The following is a 22,083-nucleotide window of genomic DNA, read 5'->3' on the forward strand; positions in this document are numbered from 1 at the left end:
TCCAATTGGTGTAAATCTCAAAGCTAAGCTTTTGTACCTCTTTTTTTTTTATTTTCCTCTGGTGGCCATGGTGGTACTTGAGTTTCTTTGTTTTTGACTGGTAAGAAAGCTTTTTCCAGAAACTTCATATTGTCTTTATTTTTAGTGGACAGCAAATAAAAGGTCTGATAGATGAATTATTAATTGCAGTGGTCAGTTAAAAGAAAAAAGCACTTCCCTTCTTTTTGTTAGTTTATTTATTTATCTGTTTGTTCACTTTGTACTCCCGCCTGGCGGTGTTTCGTAGGGTTGAATGGATGAATGCGTTTTGTTCGGTGGGACAGGTATTTTTTGTGTTACTAGCATCTTTTAAAAATATTTACATTTGCAAAAAATGATTCAGTATTGTCTTCTGCTGGGAGCCAAAAAGACATTTTTATCCAACAAACATACGCACACTATGTACAAACAAACAGATCCCATTGTGCTTGGCCTAACACACACACACTCTCACACACACACAGTATCATTACTCGTGCACATTACAGTGAGAGGAGACAGAACGGGGGCACTTTGTAAATGTCATGGGCCGAGGGCTCTTCCACCCTCTTTCCTGGATGGAATAAAATGAATTGAAGTGAACACTATCAGCAGCCGCAGCAAGATAAATCTGTCGTTTAAAAGGGACTTGCAATTAGGTGTGCAGGGGCCAGCAGGAGGGCAGGGCTTTCAAGAGCCTGCTGCCATTAACCTCCTTTCTACTGCCGCATTGACCTGGGATGTGTAGTTTTTCGTTCCCTAAGCTTGAATTTCAGTCATCAACTTACCAAAAAGAACTACAAAGAGGTTGATGTTGAATTTTAACTCGTTCATGAAACAACATTGAAAGCCCATGTTATTCAGTAAAACTGAATGTAGGATAGGATTTTGATAAATTTAAGTGACTTAAATCTTTTCATTCAATTCAAGATTTGTTTCCTGATTCGTTCAGTGACCCTTTTTTTGCAAGTTACATCATTGCACCAGTAGGTGGCAACAAGCCAGTCTTTTTGTGAATTATGAATGAGTCACTGAATCATTAATTTAAAAGATTTGTTAAAAAATACTGAAAGTTTTACTGACAAGTAAAAGTTAATAATAATAGTTTTTTCAAATTGTATCAAAGCAACTTTACAGAAAATTGTGATGTAATGTTTATAATATCTTGATGTCTTCATTCCATATAGTCGCATTTAGCAGATTAGAGCTGTGCGATAATATAGTTAGATTTTGAAATGATGCAAGTAATCAAGCAGTTGAGATTTGCTAAATTGTATATATCGCTCTACGCAAGTGTACTGTATGTATGAAGATGAAGTTGGACATTACTTACATATGCACATGTATATAAAGGGATGAGCAATAATATAATTACATTTTGTGACGAAATAAAAACCAAGCAGTTGAGATTTACTATACAGTATATATCGCTTTATGTGAGTGTACTCTATGTATTGGGGTGTGAACCGACACTGATCTCACGGTTCGGTTCGATTACGATTATCATGTCATCGATTCAGTTCAATTCGATATCACGATGCATTGCGATGCACCGCATCCTCAATTTTAAAATTTTACTTCAAAAGTGATGTGTGCGCGCGTGTGTGCGTGTGCTCGCCTGTTCGGGAAGTTGCAGTAAAAGAAACAGTGACATTCCAGTTTAAGTTTCAAGGGAGTAAAGCTTGTTTATGCCATTAAGAAAAGGAAAATCTGTCAAATAAATTTAGTTTTAAAGAAATGTTCATTTAAAAGCAGCGCTCATTCATCAGTGTATTATGTTACCATTAAAGAAGCGCGCATCAACCGTCGCCGAATCCGCTATTGAAGGTGACGATCATTCATTTATAATCACGCGTAACAACAAGAAGAGAAAATTATTGGGGCGGGTGGATGATTTGTTTTTGGCTGCGGATTCGGGAGACGTTGGAGCTCATCCGCGCATCTCTAAAGCAGTCAGACTCTGCCAGGCGTTAACAGCTTGGAGTGAAAACGGCTAATTTGGTTTATCAAGTTTTTACCTCCCGCATATTATATTTGTGCGTGACATGAGCGCACACAGCGCGTGTCTTCTGCAGGTCGTGCTTACCAGGTTGTTCATAAAAGCCGAAATGTGCCCAGATGTAGGCTTTTAAAGTAGTTGGAGCATTTTTTATTTTCTCGCACTCGCGTCTCACTTCCCTCTGCCATTGTATGCTACCGCGACAAAGCACGTACGCGGCAAATGACGTCAGAAAAGCGTCATTATAATCGGTTATGGTCTATTACTGAACCGATACCGAATCGTCCTCGTCTGCATCGCAGAAACGATTCATTTTTACACCCCTACTATGTATGCGAATAAAGTTGGATATAATATATATCCAACTTTATATATAGAGCTGTGCTATTTACATTTGCTACATTTTGCAATGATATAAACAATCAGCCGAAATTTGCTATATAGCATGTATGCAGGTAAACTAGGATGTACTATACAGTATATCCAACAAAGTATAGATACAAAGTGGGTAAAGCAGGCTTCCAAAACATCTTTACGTCATTTTAATGATCATATATACAATTCATTTATCAGACATGTTTACACATTAATAATTCATCCACCTCCTTTCTCTCCTTGTTGTGAACAAGACTGACTCACATGACAAGCTCAACAAACTACAGCCATTTCAGTTTAAATGAATGATTATGAAGACATATTTTTCTTTGGAATAATGTGCAGTGATGAATTGTACACAATAAGACCAGAAACACACAATCCAAATTCTCATGTTGACTTTAAAGCCTACATCGTCTGTAATTGAACACAGGGAACAGACGCACGGCCATGACTGATAAACACACACCCTCTTGCGCTTTTAAACATTTCTGCGGTCTTCACCTCCAGCTTTATCTCACAGTTCACCTCACACCTCTCTCTCCAGCGTCCCCTTCCGCTCACCCCTTTTCTCACCCTATCCTTCTTCCTCTCGCACGCTTTCCTCTTCACACTCTATCTGTGTGACCTTCATCTGCTCGCCACTTTCAGCCGGCACCAAAAACTTAATCACACACTGTCAACCTGTAAGGAGAGGAGGAGGAGGGCGAATTCTTCCCCTCTTTCTCTCGGCTCCTCTCTTCTTTAATGCCCTTTGCAGTGGCGAGTAAGGAAGGGGGAAAATTTATAGCTGGTGGGACAGGTGGGGTATGAACAATGGGCAGAAAGCAGTGCAGGGTTATCTGGTGGGGCGCGGGAGAGCGTGCGGCAGGGAAATCGATGTGACCCGTGATACACTGTCATCACAATTCCCACCCCAGCCGTCCTATTTGTCTTGCGTAGAGAGCCCTGGATGGGCCGTGTCAACGTGCGCTGAGAGAGGCCCTGGCCAGATTAGCCGGGGTGAATCATGACTGCTCGCGCTCTTTCTTATTCAGCCCCAGCAGTTCTATCTGTTATTGCTGGTGCAGTGGGGCTATAGTTTGTGGCCTGGCACTGTGGGTGGGAGGGGTTGCCTATGGGGCTTGTGGGTAAAATATGGATTGTGTGTGTGAAAATAAGAGATTAACAACTATATGGAGGTTTAGAGCTTTCTGTTTCATCAGAAATACACGGCGAAGTGCTCACTCGGTTTATATTTTCCCCGCTGAGTGATATTCGCATTTACTGGTTCTGAGTGTACAGTCTCGCTTTGATCGTAGCCAGTTCATCCTCTTTGAAACAAATTTGTATGCTGTATGTATCTCACTTTAAGGTGAAGTATCATTTTTTGAGATTAAAGTGCATTCTTCTATCCCAGTTTGTTATGCAAAGACTAAAAGTGGGCAATTTGTAGGATGATTTTATAACTGTGGCACCATTAAAAGATTGCTCTGTTTGTTTATGACCAACACAGCAACAACTCAACCATTGGTGTGAGTTTGGGGGTGGAACTGTGTGTTTGGCCAATGGTAGAGAGGGGGGATATTTGAGAAACCTGTTCCTAAACAATCTTTTTAATTCTGCTTGGTGACAGAAATGACAATTTACTTTAAAAATCTATGAATTTCATTGCAATAGGTTTTGCAGTAAACTGATTTGTTTTGTGTGTCAGTGTAGAAACAATTTTCACTAAGAAATTGCTTCACAAACAACAACAACAAAGAAATGGCAAGTAACACTGAATTAAACGTGAAATTTTGAACATTAATTGTATTTTCTTGTAAAACGTACTTAAATGTCTGTTTTATTTCAAATTCTACTTAAAAAATAGTTTTTACAGTGTAGTAGTCAACCGATAAATATCGATAAAATGTACACATCAGTATATAAATTATTGTTAATAAATAATTTTTTATTGGTAAAAAAAAATGAAATGATATACAAAGAAGTTTTATAACGTTTGCCTTTTTCCAGATTACTGTTGGTTATAGTGTTTACTTCCTTATAAATACTATAAGATTACAGAATCAAGAAGTTGCTGTTTAAAAAATAAATCTGTTTTTTTTTTTTTAATCATGTTCCAATATTTTTTTTTCATAATGGTTCATTTTTAACACTTTTTTTTTTTTCTAATTTAGTAAATATTGTGTAAAATAAATGGGTATTAATTTATAATTGTTGTTTACCAGCTTTAAATGAAATACTGTGATATCATATATATATATCATCTTTTAGCCATCCTGCTCAAAAAATTCGGCAAAACAGTTATAATGCCAAACTGAATAATAATAAATTAAATGTAATTTGTAAATGCTTTAATCATGCATTAAAATATACAATTTAATTGGGTACATGTGTTAACATGTTAATGTCGACAGTCATAAAATCACTGGCGTGACTATTCACAACATATATTATGTTCTGTGTTTTGCCAGATGAGGCTCAGTTAGCTTTGCCCATGCAGAAGCCAGGGTTCGAGAAGCTTCCTCTGGGCACTCAGACTCTTCCTCCAGGCTTCCCCGCCCCCTTCCTGTTTGCAGATGGCCTCTCTTCAGTGGAGACATTGCTCACTAACATCCAGGTACATCCAATGTGTGTTTTGTCTGCGTATGTTTGTAAGGAATTGTTTAGTCCAAAATTAAGTCAGTTCATACTGAACCACGTCTGACAAGATTGCCAGTGAATGATTTAAATTTCAGTGTGTTCCTCACACAAATCCTTTGTATAGCTTCAAAAGCTAATGGATGTGTATATAAGTATAAAATCTGATTAACAAAAACTGGGAGAGTCAATATGGGTAGATTGATTGACCACAATTCATTTTGTGATTCCAGAAGTTTAATAAAACAATATGTTCTTCAGTAAAACCAACATTAAGGAGGGAAAAAAGAAATATGATTTCAGTTTACATCTTGTTTGTAAGTTTTGTTACAATAAAGTTATCCTGCAACCCCTTTGGAAGTTTGCGGAGGACCCCTAATGGGCCCCGGCCCCATGGTTGAGAACCACTGCTTTAAAGTATATACAGTATGCATGTTGCTGTGAATGTTTATCTGTGTATTAAAATCGACTGTGTCTTGTGTTCTGTTGGCGGCTCAGGGGCTTCTGAAGGTGGCTGTGGATAATGCCCGTGTGCAGGAGAAACACGTGCAACAGGAACGCAAGGAGTTAAAGATGGAGCTGTACAGAGAAAGAGAGATGAGAGAGAGTCTGGAGAGACAGCTCACCTCTGAACTGCACAGCCGAGGTACGTACACACCCCTGATTAAACTGGAGGAACTGGATCTTTTTTTTTTACACTATATACTACTTAATATAATGGTTATATTTTAGGTCCAGAATTCACACAGTCATAAAAATCGTAAAAAAAAGAATGAAAAATTAATGGAAGTTTCTATAGTAATTATATGACTTATTTTAAGTAAATATCTTATTTATCAATAAATATTTATAAAATTATGTAATTATAATAAATATTTATAATAATTAAATTGTATTAATAAATTATGTGTGTATTCATTAATAATAGTGCGTAAAATCATCTTTAAAATTATTTTAGGAAAAGGATAAAAGTCTTATCCTGTATTCACTAATGACTGAAAAAAGTCATGGAAATGCATTGGTCTTACGATCATCATCATTTTCTTTTAGTAAACACATTAACGCATGGCGAACACTCAGAGTGTGTGCCGCCAATTCTCTCCTTACATCGCAACCAAACCGTGTCACTAGTGGATTTACTGCCAATTCAACTCCTGTCGTTTGCGCCAAGAAATTAAGCCAATTATTCAGCTGGATAACAACTCTGACAATATGTACAAACACCTCAATAATTTATTAGCCATGGCTGTTACAGCATTTCATGTTATTTTAAAGCGCACTGTTATATGGTGGATGATTTGGCCAATCAAAGGCAAGTAATTAGAGGTGCGAGGAAGAAGGGACATACATTTAACGCTGTAAGCGAGCGAACATGCCGGGAGCTTGTTTAAAGGTCTTCTGCCAGAGTCTGAGTGTTTCAAAAGGCTGTTAATTGCTGTGAATCCACATATACACAGAGTTGATTATGTTTGCACATATTCAGAGATTGTGTTGTGTGAAAACATTGTGCTGTGTGAACATGTGTTGGCGTTAGGTGTGTGTACAGCTGTTGTGTTGTGAATTGGTAGGTTAAACTTGTTATTTTATTAGTAGTGCTTGTAAGATTACTCGTACTTAGACTTAGACGTACTTAGAATAAAGGTTCACTATTGGCATCAATGGTTCCATGAAGAACCTTGAAACCCAGTTCTTCAGATTATTAAAATGTTATTCACACCAAGACAAAAAAAGGTTTTCTGTCATTAATTACTCACCCTCATGTCGTTCCAAAGCCGTAAGACTTTCATTCGTCTTTGGAACACAAATGAAGATCTTTTTGATGAAATCTGAGAGCTTTCTGTCCCTCCATTGACAGCTACGAAACTGACACTTTCTCACTTCAAAAAGTTCATAAATAGATTGTAAAACAAAAAAGGGTGAGTAATTAATGACAGAATTTTCATTTTTGGGTGAACTATCCCTTTAAGAACTGAAAGGTTCTTTGGTAATTTTTTAAGAGTGTAGGGTTAGTGAATACAAGTAATACTATTAGTGATGCCCTAGCAAACACCACTAACTCGGCCATATTTCCATTAGTTTATTACTTTGAACATCTAAAAACCTTGCAATTTTACATATCCTTTCTGGAAGCCGTTGCACGTAGCGCACCATATGTTTTTGTTTTGCTAGTGCTAATGAGCACTTTCAAGTCTCTAATGTGTGAATGCGAGTCTGCGCTGGCGTCTCCGTGTGTTTTCAGACACCATGCTGAATGAGCGAAGTGTTTTACGTTTGAATGTTTGTTCAAACCTCTTTCTTGTCTCCCTCAGCCACTATTCAGAAGCGTCTGAAGAAGGAAAAGAAGGCAAAGAGGAAACTGCAAGAGGCTCTGGAGTTTGAGTCCAAGAGGAGAGAGCAGGTGGAACAGGCTCTCAAACAGGCCACATCTCCTGAGAGTCTCCGCATGAGTCTCAACGGTGGGCTTCTGCTTTTTGATTTGACACAATAAATGACAAGCTCACAGTGAAATCTCATTAGTCCAAACTCCAGCTCCATATAGTTATGAGATCAACAGGTTAAAAACATTCCTGAACTAAAAGTCAAAAAAATTTCTACCATGATCTCAAAGATTGTTAATCAATGATATTTGCTATAACACTTGTTTGGTTTTAACATAGGCCTATTACAATATTCACAATATAACATTAAATTACGAATATTGTTGGAATATTGGACAGTATTTAATTGTACTACACATAACCTTGAAAGAAAGATCCACCAATCAAAGAAGTCACTGTTATCATGGATGAGAACCATGCCAAAAGAGCTCAGCAGTGGCCGCCCACTCCCATGAAGCATTGCAAATGTCAATTTGAGACAGTTTCCCTACACTTATATAATTTACATATTTAAAAAAATAATATGTTTTTAATGAATGACTTTCATTCAGTGGACTATATGGTAGAGTTGTTTGTGATTTAGTTCAGTTATCAATGCTTTATGGATTGAGTAGCCATCCTACATATAAGAATTTAGGTTTTCTGCCAGGGCTTGACATTAACACCCACCACCCCAACAAATGCGGATGGATTTCAGCAGTGGCGTGTAACGCAGGCACTCCTACTAGCCACTTTGGCAGGTTGAATGTTATATATAAAATATACACATTTTTCAATTGCAGTCTTTTACAAAGGCATCTGAAATAATAAACTAAGTGCAATGTAATGTTGTCAAAAATATAGATTTTTCGATACATATCTATGGCGTTATTTTTTAGTCAAAAGTTATGAGCGTGTAAGACATGCTCACGAGCACATTATGTTATTTCACACGCGCAAAAATGAACCTTCAGCTGGCATGATAAAAGTACTCGCGCACAAATTCAACAACCGAGAGGTGTACAGGTAGCTGCGAGCGAGCGCCTGGCATACTCTCATAGGTTAACTCTGCTTGTACAGTGGAATCCTGCTCGCGCGCAGCGGGCTTCTGCTCGCGGAATGCTGTTTTGCTCGCGCAGTGGATTTCTGCTCGCTCAGCTGATTTCTGCTCCCTCGAGTCTACATGACTTTTGACAATTTGGGGGCGGAAACCAAGGAGGGCACTGACCCTCTTATGATTGGTCACTTTCATCATGGAAAATCTTGGGAAATCCTAACCCCGCCCACCTTCTGACGCAGCGCGCGTCACTCACCTCGCTCTGCTACTCCGGTTATCTCTGTGTATATTTTAGGCAACGAAATATGTGATAAAACACCATACTAACTATTTTCGTTTTCATTTAAAGAAATCTTAAACATGATAGCCACACAAATGTGGTTCATGCAACGCGTATTGATTATATTCACTGCACATAACATTTGCCTATTTATAAAAAACGAAATATAAAACACAAACCTGCCTCTTTTCGTTTTAAATATAATATAAAAACATTAAACATTTTAATATGGCCCAGGCAATATGTGCATTTGTACTAAACAACAGATTTTGCAGTAAACAACATTACAGTTTTTAAATTTTTTAATACAATTATTACAATTTAAAATGACAAAACTCAACCCAGTCTCTTTGTGTTAAATTTCAGTTTTATCAATATTAGCCATGATAAAAGTATAAGTAAAAGGTATAAGAAGCTATACAAATAAAGCAAACAATTCAGTCAAACATACAAAGTCAGCGCTCTAGTCTAACCATACAACGATGACCGGGCGCTCGGCGCTCATGTACCCCGCCTGGAACAGCCTTTCCTCGGCTATAGTCGTTCTGACGTTCGCCGCTTTCTCTGGCGTCTCTGTAGTGGTTAAACATGAGATATAATTCGTCTTGTGTATATCTAACGGGCGATTTTTGGTCTCATGAATCTATAATTTATTCCCTGGCCAATCGTTTTGGCTGAGGGGAAGTTTCATAACTTTATAAGCTATTTAACTATGGTTAGACTAGAGCGCTGACTTTGTGTGTTTGACTGAATTGTTTGCTTTATTTGTATAGCTTCTTGTACCTTTTACTTATACTTTTATAATGGCTAATATTGATAAAACTGAAATTTAACAAAAAGAGACTGGGTTGAGTTTTGTCATTTTAAATTGTAATAACTGTATTTAAAAATTTAAAAACTGTAATGTTGTTTACTGCAAAATCTGTTGTTTAGTACAAATGCACATATTGCCTGGGCCATATTAAAATGTTTAATGTTTTTATATTATATTTAAAATGAAAAGAGGCAGGTTTGTGTTTTATATTTTGTTTTTTTTTATAAATAGGCAAACGTTATGTGCAGTGAATATAATCAATACGCGTTGCCTGAACCACATTTGTGTGGCTATCATGTTTAAGATTTCTTTAAATGAAAACGAAAATAGTTAGTATGGTGTTTTATCACATATTTCGTTGCCTAAAATATACACAGAGATAACTGGAGTAGCAGAGCGAGTTGAGTGACGCGCGCTGCGTCAGAAGGTGGGCGGGGTTAGGATTTCCCAAGATTTTCCATGATGAAAGTGACCAATCATAAGAGGGTCAGTGCCCTCCTTGGTTTCCGCCCCCAAATTGTCAAAAGTCATGTAGACTCGAGGGAGCAGAAATCAGCTGAGCGAGCAGAAATCCACTGCGCGAGCAAAACAGCATTCCGCGAGCAGAAGCCCGCTGCGCGCGAGCAGGATTCCACTGTACAAGCAGAGTTAACCTATGAGAGTATGCCAGGCGCTCGCTCGCAGCTACCTGTACACCTCTCGGTTGTTGAATTTGTGCGCGAGTACTTTTATCATGCCAGCTGAAGGTTCATTTTTGCGCGTGTGAAATAACATAATGTGCTCGTGAGCATGTCTTACACGCTCATAACTTTTGACTAAAAAATAACGCCATACATATCGATACCGAAATATCTGAAATGCTTCCATTACTCATTTTCCGCAGAACAGATACACGATACCAGCTGCGCTTTCATTTGCTCCGGATGAATATTGTTTCTGTTACAGGGCTTGGATTTCGGTGTAGGATTGCACGTGGTGCGCATAATTTTACTCATTCCTGCAGATTTTGTGCTCCCACCCAAAGCGCACATAAAGCCTCCTCTCAGTACTAAACTGAATTATTTTTCGCTGCTTATTGCGCATAAATGTCCACACTTGGCAAGTATTCATGTAAACACAGTCAGTTATGTTTTAAGTGAACGTAAACAGTTGAGAAAGAAAACGCATGTGTTTCAGTATAATGGATCCGTGTGTCAGGTCTTAAAGTGACAGCAAAGTAATATACCTGCTGCCAAATTATGAGATTATATAAAAAATATCTTTATGGCAGTTTCTTCTCATGGTATCAATGTCAAAATCGTGGACAGTGAAAATGCTGAGTGGCTAGTAACTTTGGAAAACCACTAGTCACAGTGGCTGGTGAGCATTAAAGTTAATGTCAAGCCCTGATTTCTACCATTCTTTTTTTCATATTTTCTTATAATATGCTTTTTGGTTTGGTTTAAGGCTTATAACAGTTCTTGAGGATATACATATATATTTTTTAAATATGTATGGAGAAATGAATGAATACTTCCAGAATCACCGAAAAAAGGGGGTGGTCAATTGTTCAGTACGTTTTCTTAAAAATCACGTGTTATATTTGGCTGTGATTATGTTGCTTTCATTGACATCAGAATATTGACTTAACACTGGAAACTTGTGTCACACCTTGTTTGGACATGGTGTAACATACACAGACATAGGCCTATTTACAGTCTATCCTGTGATACTCTCTCACACTATCTTTAAAGATCTGCCTATTCAGTTTTTTTATCTGTTTGTCCATCAATATTTCATTCAACCTTATGTTCTTTCTCATATTTTGTTAATTGGTGCTGATATTGGTATTTCCGTCTCAGTCATAACTATTAGCGATGCATTAGCGTCATAATCTCAGCTGAGGAAATGGGAGTCTGATGTTTATCATAAACGCTTTAAATGCGTGCACTTATCGAGGCCAAACCATTTTCCTAATCGCTTGCTGTTGTTTTGATTACACTTGTTTAATTGTGAATATCTTAACAGAAGCAGAATTTGAATCGAGAAAAAAACAAAACATTTTCAAGACATCTGCAAGTATTTTCTTGAGTGCTGGGGCAATTATTAGGCCAAGGCTGATTAGACGGGAATTCATTAGGAGAAATGCCTTTTGTTTTTGCCTTTCATCTGCGGGCAATGCTAGAAAAAGATCCTATTGTGTACGTCTGCTGTTACGTCACATCTCTCCTCAGATAACGCTACTTCCTCGTTTGTTTATCTGTGCGACGCTGCCTTTGTTGTGGAGATTATTTCCAAATGCAGTTCAGCTAAACTGAACTAGGTAGACAACATGAAATACAATCTATTTACTTTAATATATTTACTAATACACACTACCATTCAAAGGTTAGGGCTTGGTAAGGTTTTTAAAAAGTCTATGCTCACCAAGGCTGCATTTATTTGATAAAAAAAACAAAAACAAAAAAAACAATAAAAATAGTAATATTGTGAAATATTAAAACAATCTAAAATAACTTTATTTGAATATTGAATTATCTTAATTTATTCCTGTGATCAAAGCTGAGTTTTCAGCATCATTACTCCAGTCTTCAGTGTCACATGATCCTTCAGAAATCATTCTAATTTGCTGATTTGATGCTCAAGAAACATTTCTTATTATTATAAATGTTGAAAACAGTTGTGTTGCTTAATATTGTTTTGCAGAAACCCTGAAATGGTTTAAAAGAAATCTTTTTTAACATTATAAATGTTTACTGTCAATTTTGATCAATTTAATGCGACCTTGCTGAATAAAAGTATAATTTGTTTCACACAAAAAAAGTCACACAAAACTTGAATAGTATTGCATTTTTAATATTTAACTTTTTCCACCTCTGATTTCTTTCACCATCTAATTAATTCCTAATGGATAAAATCAACCTACATTTTGTTCTTGCTGAATATCAGGTTTAACTCAATATATAGTATTACAGAATCAAAATGGGTCGCCAACGCTTTTTCATGTTTACTTTAAGTCCAATGACATGACCCCACTTTTAAATGTATAAATAGGTGCTTTACAATTTTCAAAATTCATGTTTATATTATTGGGAGCATAAAGTAAAGATTAAAAAAAAATAAAAAATCTTAGTAAAAAATAGCGGTGAAGCTTATAAATATTTGAAATTTTGAACACCAAATCAAAGTCGTGTGGTACAATCAATGTACAGAAACATGCAGAAAAAAATAAAACAGAAAATAAATCTAAATAAATCTATCAGGTTGTAAAATGTCAGATGGTGCAACTCCATCAAAAATGATTAATTATATAATGTTTGTAAATATATTTATTTGAGACAATGGATAAAGTATGTGTAGCGAGAGCTCTAATTGTGTGAATGATTTGGTTTTAGAGGCAGTGATACCAGAGGTGAAGTCTGAACATAATGGCAACCAGCAGGAGAACTCAGCTGTACAAGGTAAGAAGTTACACATACTGTATTTAAACTACATGTATAACTACAGAACTCGAAATAAAGACCTGACATGAGTCATTCGGTATTTGAATGAAAAGTAAAAATGGCCACAGCTGGGAAGATGCAACCGGCCATGTGCTGTACATATGGTCCAGAGGCCCCCCTGTCTCCTGGGGCCGAATCCCAGCAAAACTACCAGAGTAAATCCCTGAACTTGCCTTACATCTCATTGGGTCCCTTTGAAGATGTCCAACTCTTTCAGGAGTGAGATTACAAACTGATGTTTTCATGTGCCTTTCATGCTTCCGTTCCCCGAGATCTATTTGCGCTTTACAGCGCTTCTGCACACACTCATACAGTTTCATTCTTCTCCCTGTTCCATCTGTCTTTCCCTCCTTCCCTCCAAGCTAGCCTCCCAAATCTGGCCAAAAGTTGTGTTTGATAAATGGGACCTATTATCAACACGTCTGACGGCGAATTAAAGACCCGCTGCCGTACATCTTATTGAAATGTGGGACTGGGGGAAGGTGAATAAATACATATGTTTACAGAAGATGCAGTGGAAATGGGCTGCAAAGTGCTCCGCTGAAAATGAGCAAAATGTTTTTCCCCTATATAGCCAATTTCACAGTCTGCAAATAAAGAGACTTCAATTTTTCTTCTGGCTTTGACAGCGGCTCTGTAACAGAGCACTGCTGAAGCGTTTGCAGAGTAGATGATTTTTTTTTCTTCTTCTTCTTTGGGGCGGCACCCAGGGTTCATTCGCAGTGTAAAGGGGTCATCCCCGGGTGATTGTAGGTTTCTCGGGTTGAATCAGACACTACTTCACCCTAAATCTGTGGCCCATCTCATGTTTCAAAGTCTGTAACTTTCAACTCCAGGTCAGATCTACAAAACCTGCAGATCAAAGACAAGGCAGCCTTAGACTAGACTGAGAAATACATCAATTGTTATTTTGTTGGCCGACATCTGGAGACAGAATAGAGCATGCTGTTGTCAAATCTTGTGAGACATCAAGTAACTCATGACTCGAGAAAACGGTCTTGAAACTAGATCAGTTGTTTTGCACACACAACCCTGTATTTTTTTATTGTACAAAAGTAACAATGGCGACCCACTAACTGAAAAGCACTGATCTTGAAATCTTACAGAGATCCGTTTTGCTGCACTTTTAAACACTTACAATCAGGCCTAAAAATTGACTGAGGGAGCCAATATAAAGGTCCCTTTTTTGTAAGAATATTTCTGGTGGGTTGGAGAGAGGGGTGGGCTTAGTCCTAAAGTTTCCCTTGCAATGAATTCAACATTATGGAGCCCTTAAATAGACATGTGAGTGAACACAAAGTTTCTCTAGGAAATGCAAAACTTTTGTGAGAGAACGCAAAAGCATTCTAATATTTTTTTTTTTTCAGTCAGACCCACTGATCTGTATAAATTTACAGGATTGCTCATTGCGTTCAGTTTGCATATGAATTAAGTGTTATTTGTATAAATTGAGCTAGTTATTTATTTAACCAACATTTAAGTCGCTATCTTTACTGCTTCGAAATGCAGGCTGTTAATAAAAAACTGTTGAATTATTTACTGAACAGTGTGTTACTGTACAAATAAAAACAGTATTAGGCTTATATAACAATATAATTACATAACTACAGTGAATAACAGTACATGACAAATAAAATTGTATTTTCGTGCCTTACAAAGCATAAATCTGCAACAATCATTTTGACAATTGTAATACAAATGCTGAGGTGTCTTGTCCGTCCAGCTGGTTTGATATTTCGCGACTGTAATGAAGATGAACATAACTTAAGCCGGGGAAATTCCCAACTTTAAACAAATAACCATTTAAATGTTTAGGATGTTTGTGTTGCGACTTCAGATATAAAAACGCTGACTCGTTAGGTAATGTTTCCTCATTAAAATCAGATGATTTCCTATTGATTGAATAGAATGTGAGGGAATACCAATATGGCGGCGCGGTGGCTTCACTTTTTATGATGTCATGAGCAATCCAGTCATTTATATACAGTGATCAGACCACTTTGTTAAACAATGACAAATAATATTTTTGTGGAATGTTTGATTTTCTTTTTAGAATGAATACCATTTGTTACAACAAAACTCTGTTATTAATATGCATCTTTAAATATAAATTCCAGTTCCTAACTCATTTTAAATGAGACAACTGAAATGTTATAAACTACTTTAGCAATATTTTGTCGCATTTGTGACCATTTTAGTTGCAGTGTGGAGGCCTGCTTCCAGTAGAATTCCATATAGCCTGTCCTTTACCGGCCTGTGCCTTGAGTTGAGGCGTCACTAATGCGAGTGTTACAGCAGGGATTAGTGTTAGAGCTCCGTCACAACGCCCCTGACCTTTAGAGCAATGAGCAGAACCAGGAAACGGGATGATCAGACCTTTCCCCCATAATGCAGAGGCTAATACGAGGTGCAAATTAGGCTCTCTACGATGGGGCCGTAATCGTTCTGACACAGTTTTAGGCTGTTCTGCACTTCATGAGCAGTGATCAGCACACTACAACAGGAAAAAAAACAGCCTTGCATTACACTTTAATATCTTACTTTAAAGGGGAAAAAACATCTTCAATATAGTTGCTATAATAATTCAGTTTAGGGCTGTAAAATTAATCATATATTCTTCTGTTGAGCGAGCTTTGAACTATTGATCCACAAATGCATGTTTTAATGTTTTAATTTTGCAATATGAAGGGAAATATTCAGCCATAAAAATATATGTCATGGCCGTAGATTACTTATTCAGTGTAAGCAACAAACTATCGAAGAGCGTATCCGATCAGTTGGCTAAGGAATGTTTTGCTTTGTTCAGGAAGAAAAAAATCCAAGATCATAATGATCCTGTCCTCTCTCGGGTGCACGGATCATCACTTTATCTCTACACTTCTTTATCTAGAAGTTCTATCAAGCTGAAAGAGGAAAGGTGTCTGTGCAATCAGCTTACAAAGTCTGGCAGCCGCCCCACCTGGGGAGTTTGTGTATGAAGTCTGTTGTCCGCTACACCCCTCCCCGAGCTCCCGAACCTCACCACATTTATCCATTACAGCCGGCAAAAATCTAATTAGCCCGTGCTTCTCTCCCAAGTCGGACTTCACAGTTTTGCAAGCTTAGCAGTGACAGCTGATTTCATTAGGTTTGATTGTCCTTGCCGAGATCCCACTCGTCGGGCTAAAAGCTTTTTGCGCTTTCTCAGGTTCCACCTCTATGTTGGGCCATTACGATGACCCGTGCCTTTTTTGATTAATCAAGACAAGTGGCGCTAACAGAAAACTGCTGAACACAAAGGAAGGTGACATCATTTTACAAGCCGATTAAGAGAAGTGTGGAGTGGTGGAGGGAGAGAGCGAGCGAAGAAGGGAGGTGAGGTGAAAATGTAATTAAGGAGCAAACTGAACTCAAAACATTGCAGTCACACTCAACGGGCGTCATTTCAGAAATTCCGTACATGTTCCAACAATCAGCGTGGAAAGTGTGCAGATTTCGTATGGGTCTATCTGAACACACTGTACTTCAATATACCAATCATATCCAGTGGTACATTTTCTTCAACCCACTAATTGGTATCGTGCAGTGATATAACGAGAGTGAATAATCAAGGATGAGGCAGTGGTTTGTGTTTCGAGAGAATAAATGAGGCCGTGGTTATAGGAAGGGGAGCAGTGTTAAATATGGAGTGTGTTGGTGAGGAGGAGGTCCCAGAGGAGGACCACCCTCACCTCCCCATCCATCTAGTTACAGTATTCTACATGTGGGGCAAAAGAGCCAAAGATGCATAGGGTTGACCTCATCGCTGGAAACAGTTACTCATTTACTGAAATACCGATATAAGGAGGAGAATGTAATATTTAAACGGCTGCCTTGAATACAACTTTAAATATTTGAATGTTTTAGGCTAGGGCTACAACACCTAATAGATACAAATCAGTAAGGTAAAATATAAAAATGGTTCGCACATTGAGGAGCACATCTTGTCCAAATGTGGAATAGCATACTTTTCAATGCTCAATATAAAATGTGCCTTATTTAGAAAAAAATAAAAACTTGCTTTCACAAGTTCATTACAAATATTTTTACAAATAATATGAGCTCATAAAATAAAAAGCACCCAACATTCACAAAAGAGAAATGAATATTCTTAAAGCACTGAATCCCGCTTAACAAAACAGATAGTGTCCTGCTCTGTCAGGTCTCTGTATTAAGTGTATGAACTATTTGCTCCGGTGTCTCCTGGGTACAGCTTCATCATGGCAGATTTAGTCTGCTGTCAGCCATAGGACTCAATTAATTGCACTTCAGGATATTACTCGTAACTCATATTTCAGAGCAAGTGAAATACCCGCCTTCTATTTATCTCTTCCAGCGTCTCTCCCTCCCTTTAGCACCAGCAGGCCTCAATGTGGCATTCAAACATTGCAAATGGTTCATATGTTATATGAATGTCATATCTAATGTTTATAGAGCACATTTAGTATTCATGCTCCATGTATGCTTAAGAACAAAGAGGGTTGAACATGAGAAAGCACTTCAATTCACAATTTAACCGACACTTTCCACGAATGGCGTACACAAACAGGGCCTGAAATTCTTTCAACAAACAATCAGTGAAAATCAGTGCTTAAACTTTAGAAACTTTTGACTGTCAGCTTCTAGGAATTAAAATGTTATATTAGCTGTTTTATAGTTGAAACCCTGTTACCAAAATATGGGATCTCAAAGTTTAAAAACCTTAATTTGTTTGATTCTTATTTTATAGTAATATACACAGATAAAAGTAAGATTTTCCCAAATTGACTGATATTTGGCCATGATGAGATTGAGATTATTGGCCAGTAATTGCTTGTCAGTTCCAAAATCTGACAACCTTGTCAAATGGATGAAAATGATTTATTTTTTATTATTATTATTAAACAACAGGCACACAATAACTGTAGCAAGTAACAGTGTTTGACAAAGCTTGACAAAGGCATTAAATGCAATAATTTGTGTGAAATTCCCATCAAGGTAATTTGTAGAAAGGGCTCAAATGTAGTCACTCATCCAGTGTCCCAATTCAAAGAATGTAATTTTTTTTAATCTCTAATGGAGGTAAAATCATACACTAAACAAATTTGACATACAGAGATACAAAAAAATGTTGGCAATTCAATTTTGTAATTAAACTAATAGAATTGAATAATTTCTAATATATTTCATTTTTACTCCGATTAAATATACACCAATACCAAATTATATAAAAATTGTTTAATACGGTCAAGAATGTGAAGACTTCTGTGGAAACCCCAATTTGTGGAAAATGTCACCAATCAATGTATCTTTTTCACATAACCCCTGGACAAATGTCATTTTTCCATGTCCAGTTTAAAAGTGGACAGATTTGGGGTGGCCTGTAGATTATGTGAGGGGTGTAAACATGCCCAGTTTAACATCTCGCTCTCCCTCTCTTACGCTTGCTCGTCGTCCATGTACCTTGACAACTGTGCTGTTTTGTTTACATCCTGCATACATATTAGCTCATCTGTTTGGTGCTTGCAGAAACGAGCATGTTGAACATGTAAAAGCACTCGAGTCCTAATGAACTGCTTCCTGTGTGACGGTGCGCTGCGAGCTCTTCGATTAACATGCATCTGCAGCACTCCTGCCCCTCAACCACCAGCTGTTTCTCTCTGATCTAGTGCTTTACGGCCACCGCAAACATCATTCATTCAGAAAACTTGTTAAATTTTGCTGTTGAAATACATTGTGTTTGTTCCTTTTTTAATTATGATTCTTTTGATTCTCTTGGGGGTGGTGGAATATTAATTTGAACACAGTTGTGCTAAAATCGCGTGTTTATGTTATTGGTTTTTAATAGATACAGCTCTGAAATCCTATTGGACCTAGTAATATAGTTCAGTCGTTAAAAACTATAGATGGCGCAGGTTGATAGGTCCTATCTGCAAGCTACCACAACCACGTGGAACAAGCTGATTGGCCTTTGCTGATTCTGCAGCCAATGAGATTGCTTGCTCAACATTTAAATAGTCTGATTCATTGTTCGCTCTAAGCTAGGATCAGAATACCCCTGGAAACCCTCCACCTCCCCCAGCTCCACCTGCCTAGATCGCTTACAGAGGCATGTCTGTGTATCTAATGGCAGTACTACTTACTCTGTAGTAGCATGCATAGCAGATCTAGTATGCCAAGACATTAGCATTGCCATATTCATTAACATGCCAAAACTACTTGGAGTTGTCATGACTGAAATATATATATCAAATCTATATATATCAAATCACTGTAATTCACTGCTTTTTCCCCTTCATTACAGAAAACAGACCCTACTCCAAACCACCCATCATGTACTGAAGCTTTGTATCTTTAGTCCCTCATCCACGACAGACGTCTCCACCCAGAGATGGATGGGGCGATGCAGAGAGGGGTTCATGGGGCTTTTTTCCGGTGGAAAAGTGGTATGGGTGACCAGTCACCTGAAACCCTTGTACAGGACTTGAGTGTGTATGTACATGTATGTGTGTGTGTGTGTGTGTGTGTGTGTGTGGAGGTGCAGTGCGTTTGGGTCCTCATGAGACTAGTGTGTGTTTCTGGAGCACTGCTTGTTGCTGACCTTTCAACACCACACACACCGATTGTAAAAAAAAGTATTTCTCTCTTGTTTTGACTACTTCTACATCCCTCACTTTTTGGAGATTTAAAAGCAAAACGTTTTTTTTTTCTGGATTAAAATCTCATTACCTGATGAATTACCTTTCCTTATGTGAAGCACACAACACCCTGTTCTGAAACCTATCTCCAGTTTATTATTATTATTATTATTATTATATTATTATTATTATTATTGAGTGTTATCTGCTGATCCCCCATGATTCTGTGCACCAGTGATTCTGAACAGCACAACTGTCTTGACGAGTCTGTAGAGAACTTTGTCCACAGCATCTCTACATGAAGGGACAAATTAGACAAATATTTTGCTGACAGACTCCAAATAAGACACGTGTGCTTCTTTAATAAACATTGTCTACAATTGTTGTTTTGCCTTTCAAGAAAGGGATTCTATATCAACATTTTTCTTTCTAATTTGTTGTATTTTTTTTTTTGTTGAAAGTGTACAAATATTTTTCCCATGTTGTCGTTTCCCTGCCTTAAGTTTATTATTCTGGTGTTATTTTATTATCTGGTTTGTTGTTTTCCATTGTATTTTAATCAGCATTTGAAAAGGATGCTTAAGTGATCTTGAAACAACATTCTTTGTACGTCTTTGCCGTCTTTCTTTGCCCCATGAAAATGTTTTCTCTATTGCAACTTAAAAAGTAAAAAAAAAAAGTGCTCATTTGATGTTGCTATAAACACAGTATTACAGTACTCCCCCATCTGTTTTTTACCCGTTTATAAAGACTTGTAAATGCTTTAGCGTTTGCTATCCTGACGTTGTTATTACGTGGATACATTTTTAGTGACACAAAAGAGATGAGAAGTACCCTTCTGCACATTCAGAGCGAGCATGCTTGTAAATACAACGATGAAAAATGACACTTATCGATTGAAAATAAAACGCTGCCTCTTCAAATCTATTTTTAAACATTTCTAGCGACTCCGTAGGTAACGTAATCACAAATCGGCAGCTATCAATGATGTTGAATCTTGTTTTAAAATGGCAACAGACATTTATCACAGCCTTGCACATGCCACAATGAATAAAAACACCCCTATGGACATCTTGGTAGGTTTTTTTTCTTTTCTTTGATTAATAAAATTAGGATGGAAACATTTGCCTGGTTTGCCTCAGTTTTTTTTCAGAGCTGTTTTTGAAAGAAGTCTAAACGGTCAGCAAGGCTGCATAATAAAAACAGTAATGTTGTGAAATATTATTACAATTAAAATACATTTTCTATTTGAATATATTCTCCAGTCTTCAGTGTCACATGATCATTCAGAAATCATTCTAAAATGCTGATTTGGTGCTCAAGGAACATTTCTTATTATAATTGTCCTGTGTAATATGTTTGTGGAATGCTTGATACTCCCCCCTCCCCCTTTTTTTTGGGAACACTGTAAAGTCTTTACTGTCACTTTTGCTGAATTTAGTGCATCCTTGCAGAATAAAACTATCAATTTCTATCTTTAAATGTTAGTTATTTCCGTATTATATTATATTATACACCCCTCTGTCTAGATAAAAATACTGACACCAGACATTGCAAAACCATATCGGTTAACCTGTAGTTTGAATGGTACAAACATTAGTTGATCTTTAGAACTGGTTCTTTATGATAATGACTTTCATTCTTTGAAGATGAGAGTTTTTCTAAATGTACACATGGGCCTTGCTCTTTAAAATCCCGAAACTCATTTCACCCCAGCAATCCATAAAAATCTACGGCTCTGAAGCTCCCCTGTCCCGGAGGTGTTCAACACGCAGCAAACATGAGCAAGCACCTCTCACCTGCAGCTGCCAGAGGAACTGACCTAATTAGTCACGTACTGTCAAGTAACAGACTACATTTCCCACAGCGACCACTGCACTTCATCTGTTGTCCGTAGCAGCGTGGACTTCTGGGAGTTGGAAAAGAAGCAGGCCTCTCGATAGAGCCCCGAGAGCCGCTGCCTGAATTAGCCCTAGGTAACGAAAAAAGAAAGAGGGTCCATTTTTGCACTTCAATTAAAGACGAGTCGTTTGATCTACTCTTGATTAGCCCCTCTCCTCCCTAACTGGCTTTATGTAAAGTAGTCAAAGTACTTCATTTATGATTAGTGATGTTTTTAGGGGTGGGATTGAGTTGAGTGTTTGAAACACAATCGCTGCGGTAGACTATTTGATCAGTGGAAATAAGATAAAAACAGAATAATTTGCATATGTTCCATTAAAAACATTGAATCTGATTAAGGCTAACAAGAAGGCAGGGATTAAAGGAGCAGACGAATGGAGAGTCATACAAGCTTGACATCAGAGCCAGGTGTGCACCTCCACAGTTTCTTTCTCTAGCCTATAATCCATAACAGCAGATCCATGTCAATTAAAAACATCGTTCTTGGGAGTTGAAATATGACACGTGGCCGGGATCGATAACTCTCAACCTTTTCGGAATGG

At 37.5% G+C, this 22,083-nt stretch overlaps 1 protein-coding gene across 4 annotated transcripts in view; it reads left to right on the top strand.

Annotated features, from left to right (window-relative positions):
- dacha (dachshund a) overlaps window positions 1-21,112 on the top strand; it is a 165,572-nt gene extending 144,460 nt beyond the window's left edge. For 2 of the 4 annotated variants that reach the window (XM_084136545.1, XM_084136547.1), the window contains 5 exons: window positions 4,849-4,994; window positions 5,513-5,660; window positions 7,324-7,470; window positions 12,897-12,962; window positions 19,306-21,112. In XM_084136545.1, the coding sequence (XP_083992671.1) occupies window positions 4,849-4,994; window positions 5,513-5,660; window positions 7,324-7,470; window positions 12,897-12,962; window positions 19,306-19,343 (545 nt within the window). In that variant the 3' untranslated portion in view covers window positions 19,344-21,112. Of the gene's footprint in view, window positions 1-4,848; window positions 4,995-5,502; window positions 5,661-7,323; window positions 7,471-12,896; window positions 12,963-19,305 lie in introns of all 4 variants that reach the window. The other 2 variants (XM_084136544.1, XM_084136546.1) reach the window with 1 other exon arrangement.
- Window positions 21,113-22,083: the final 971 nt, after the last annotated feature.

This window comes from Abramis brama, assembly GCF_963993115.1.
Source record: "Abramis brama genome assembly, chromosome: 15".
In the NCBI taxonomy this organism is placed as follows: Eukaryota; Metazoa; Chordata; class Actinopteri; order Cypriniformes; family Leuciscidae; genus Abramis; species Abramis brama.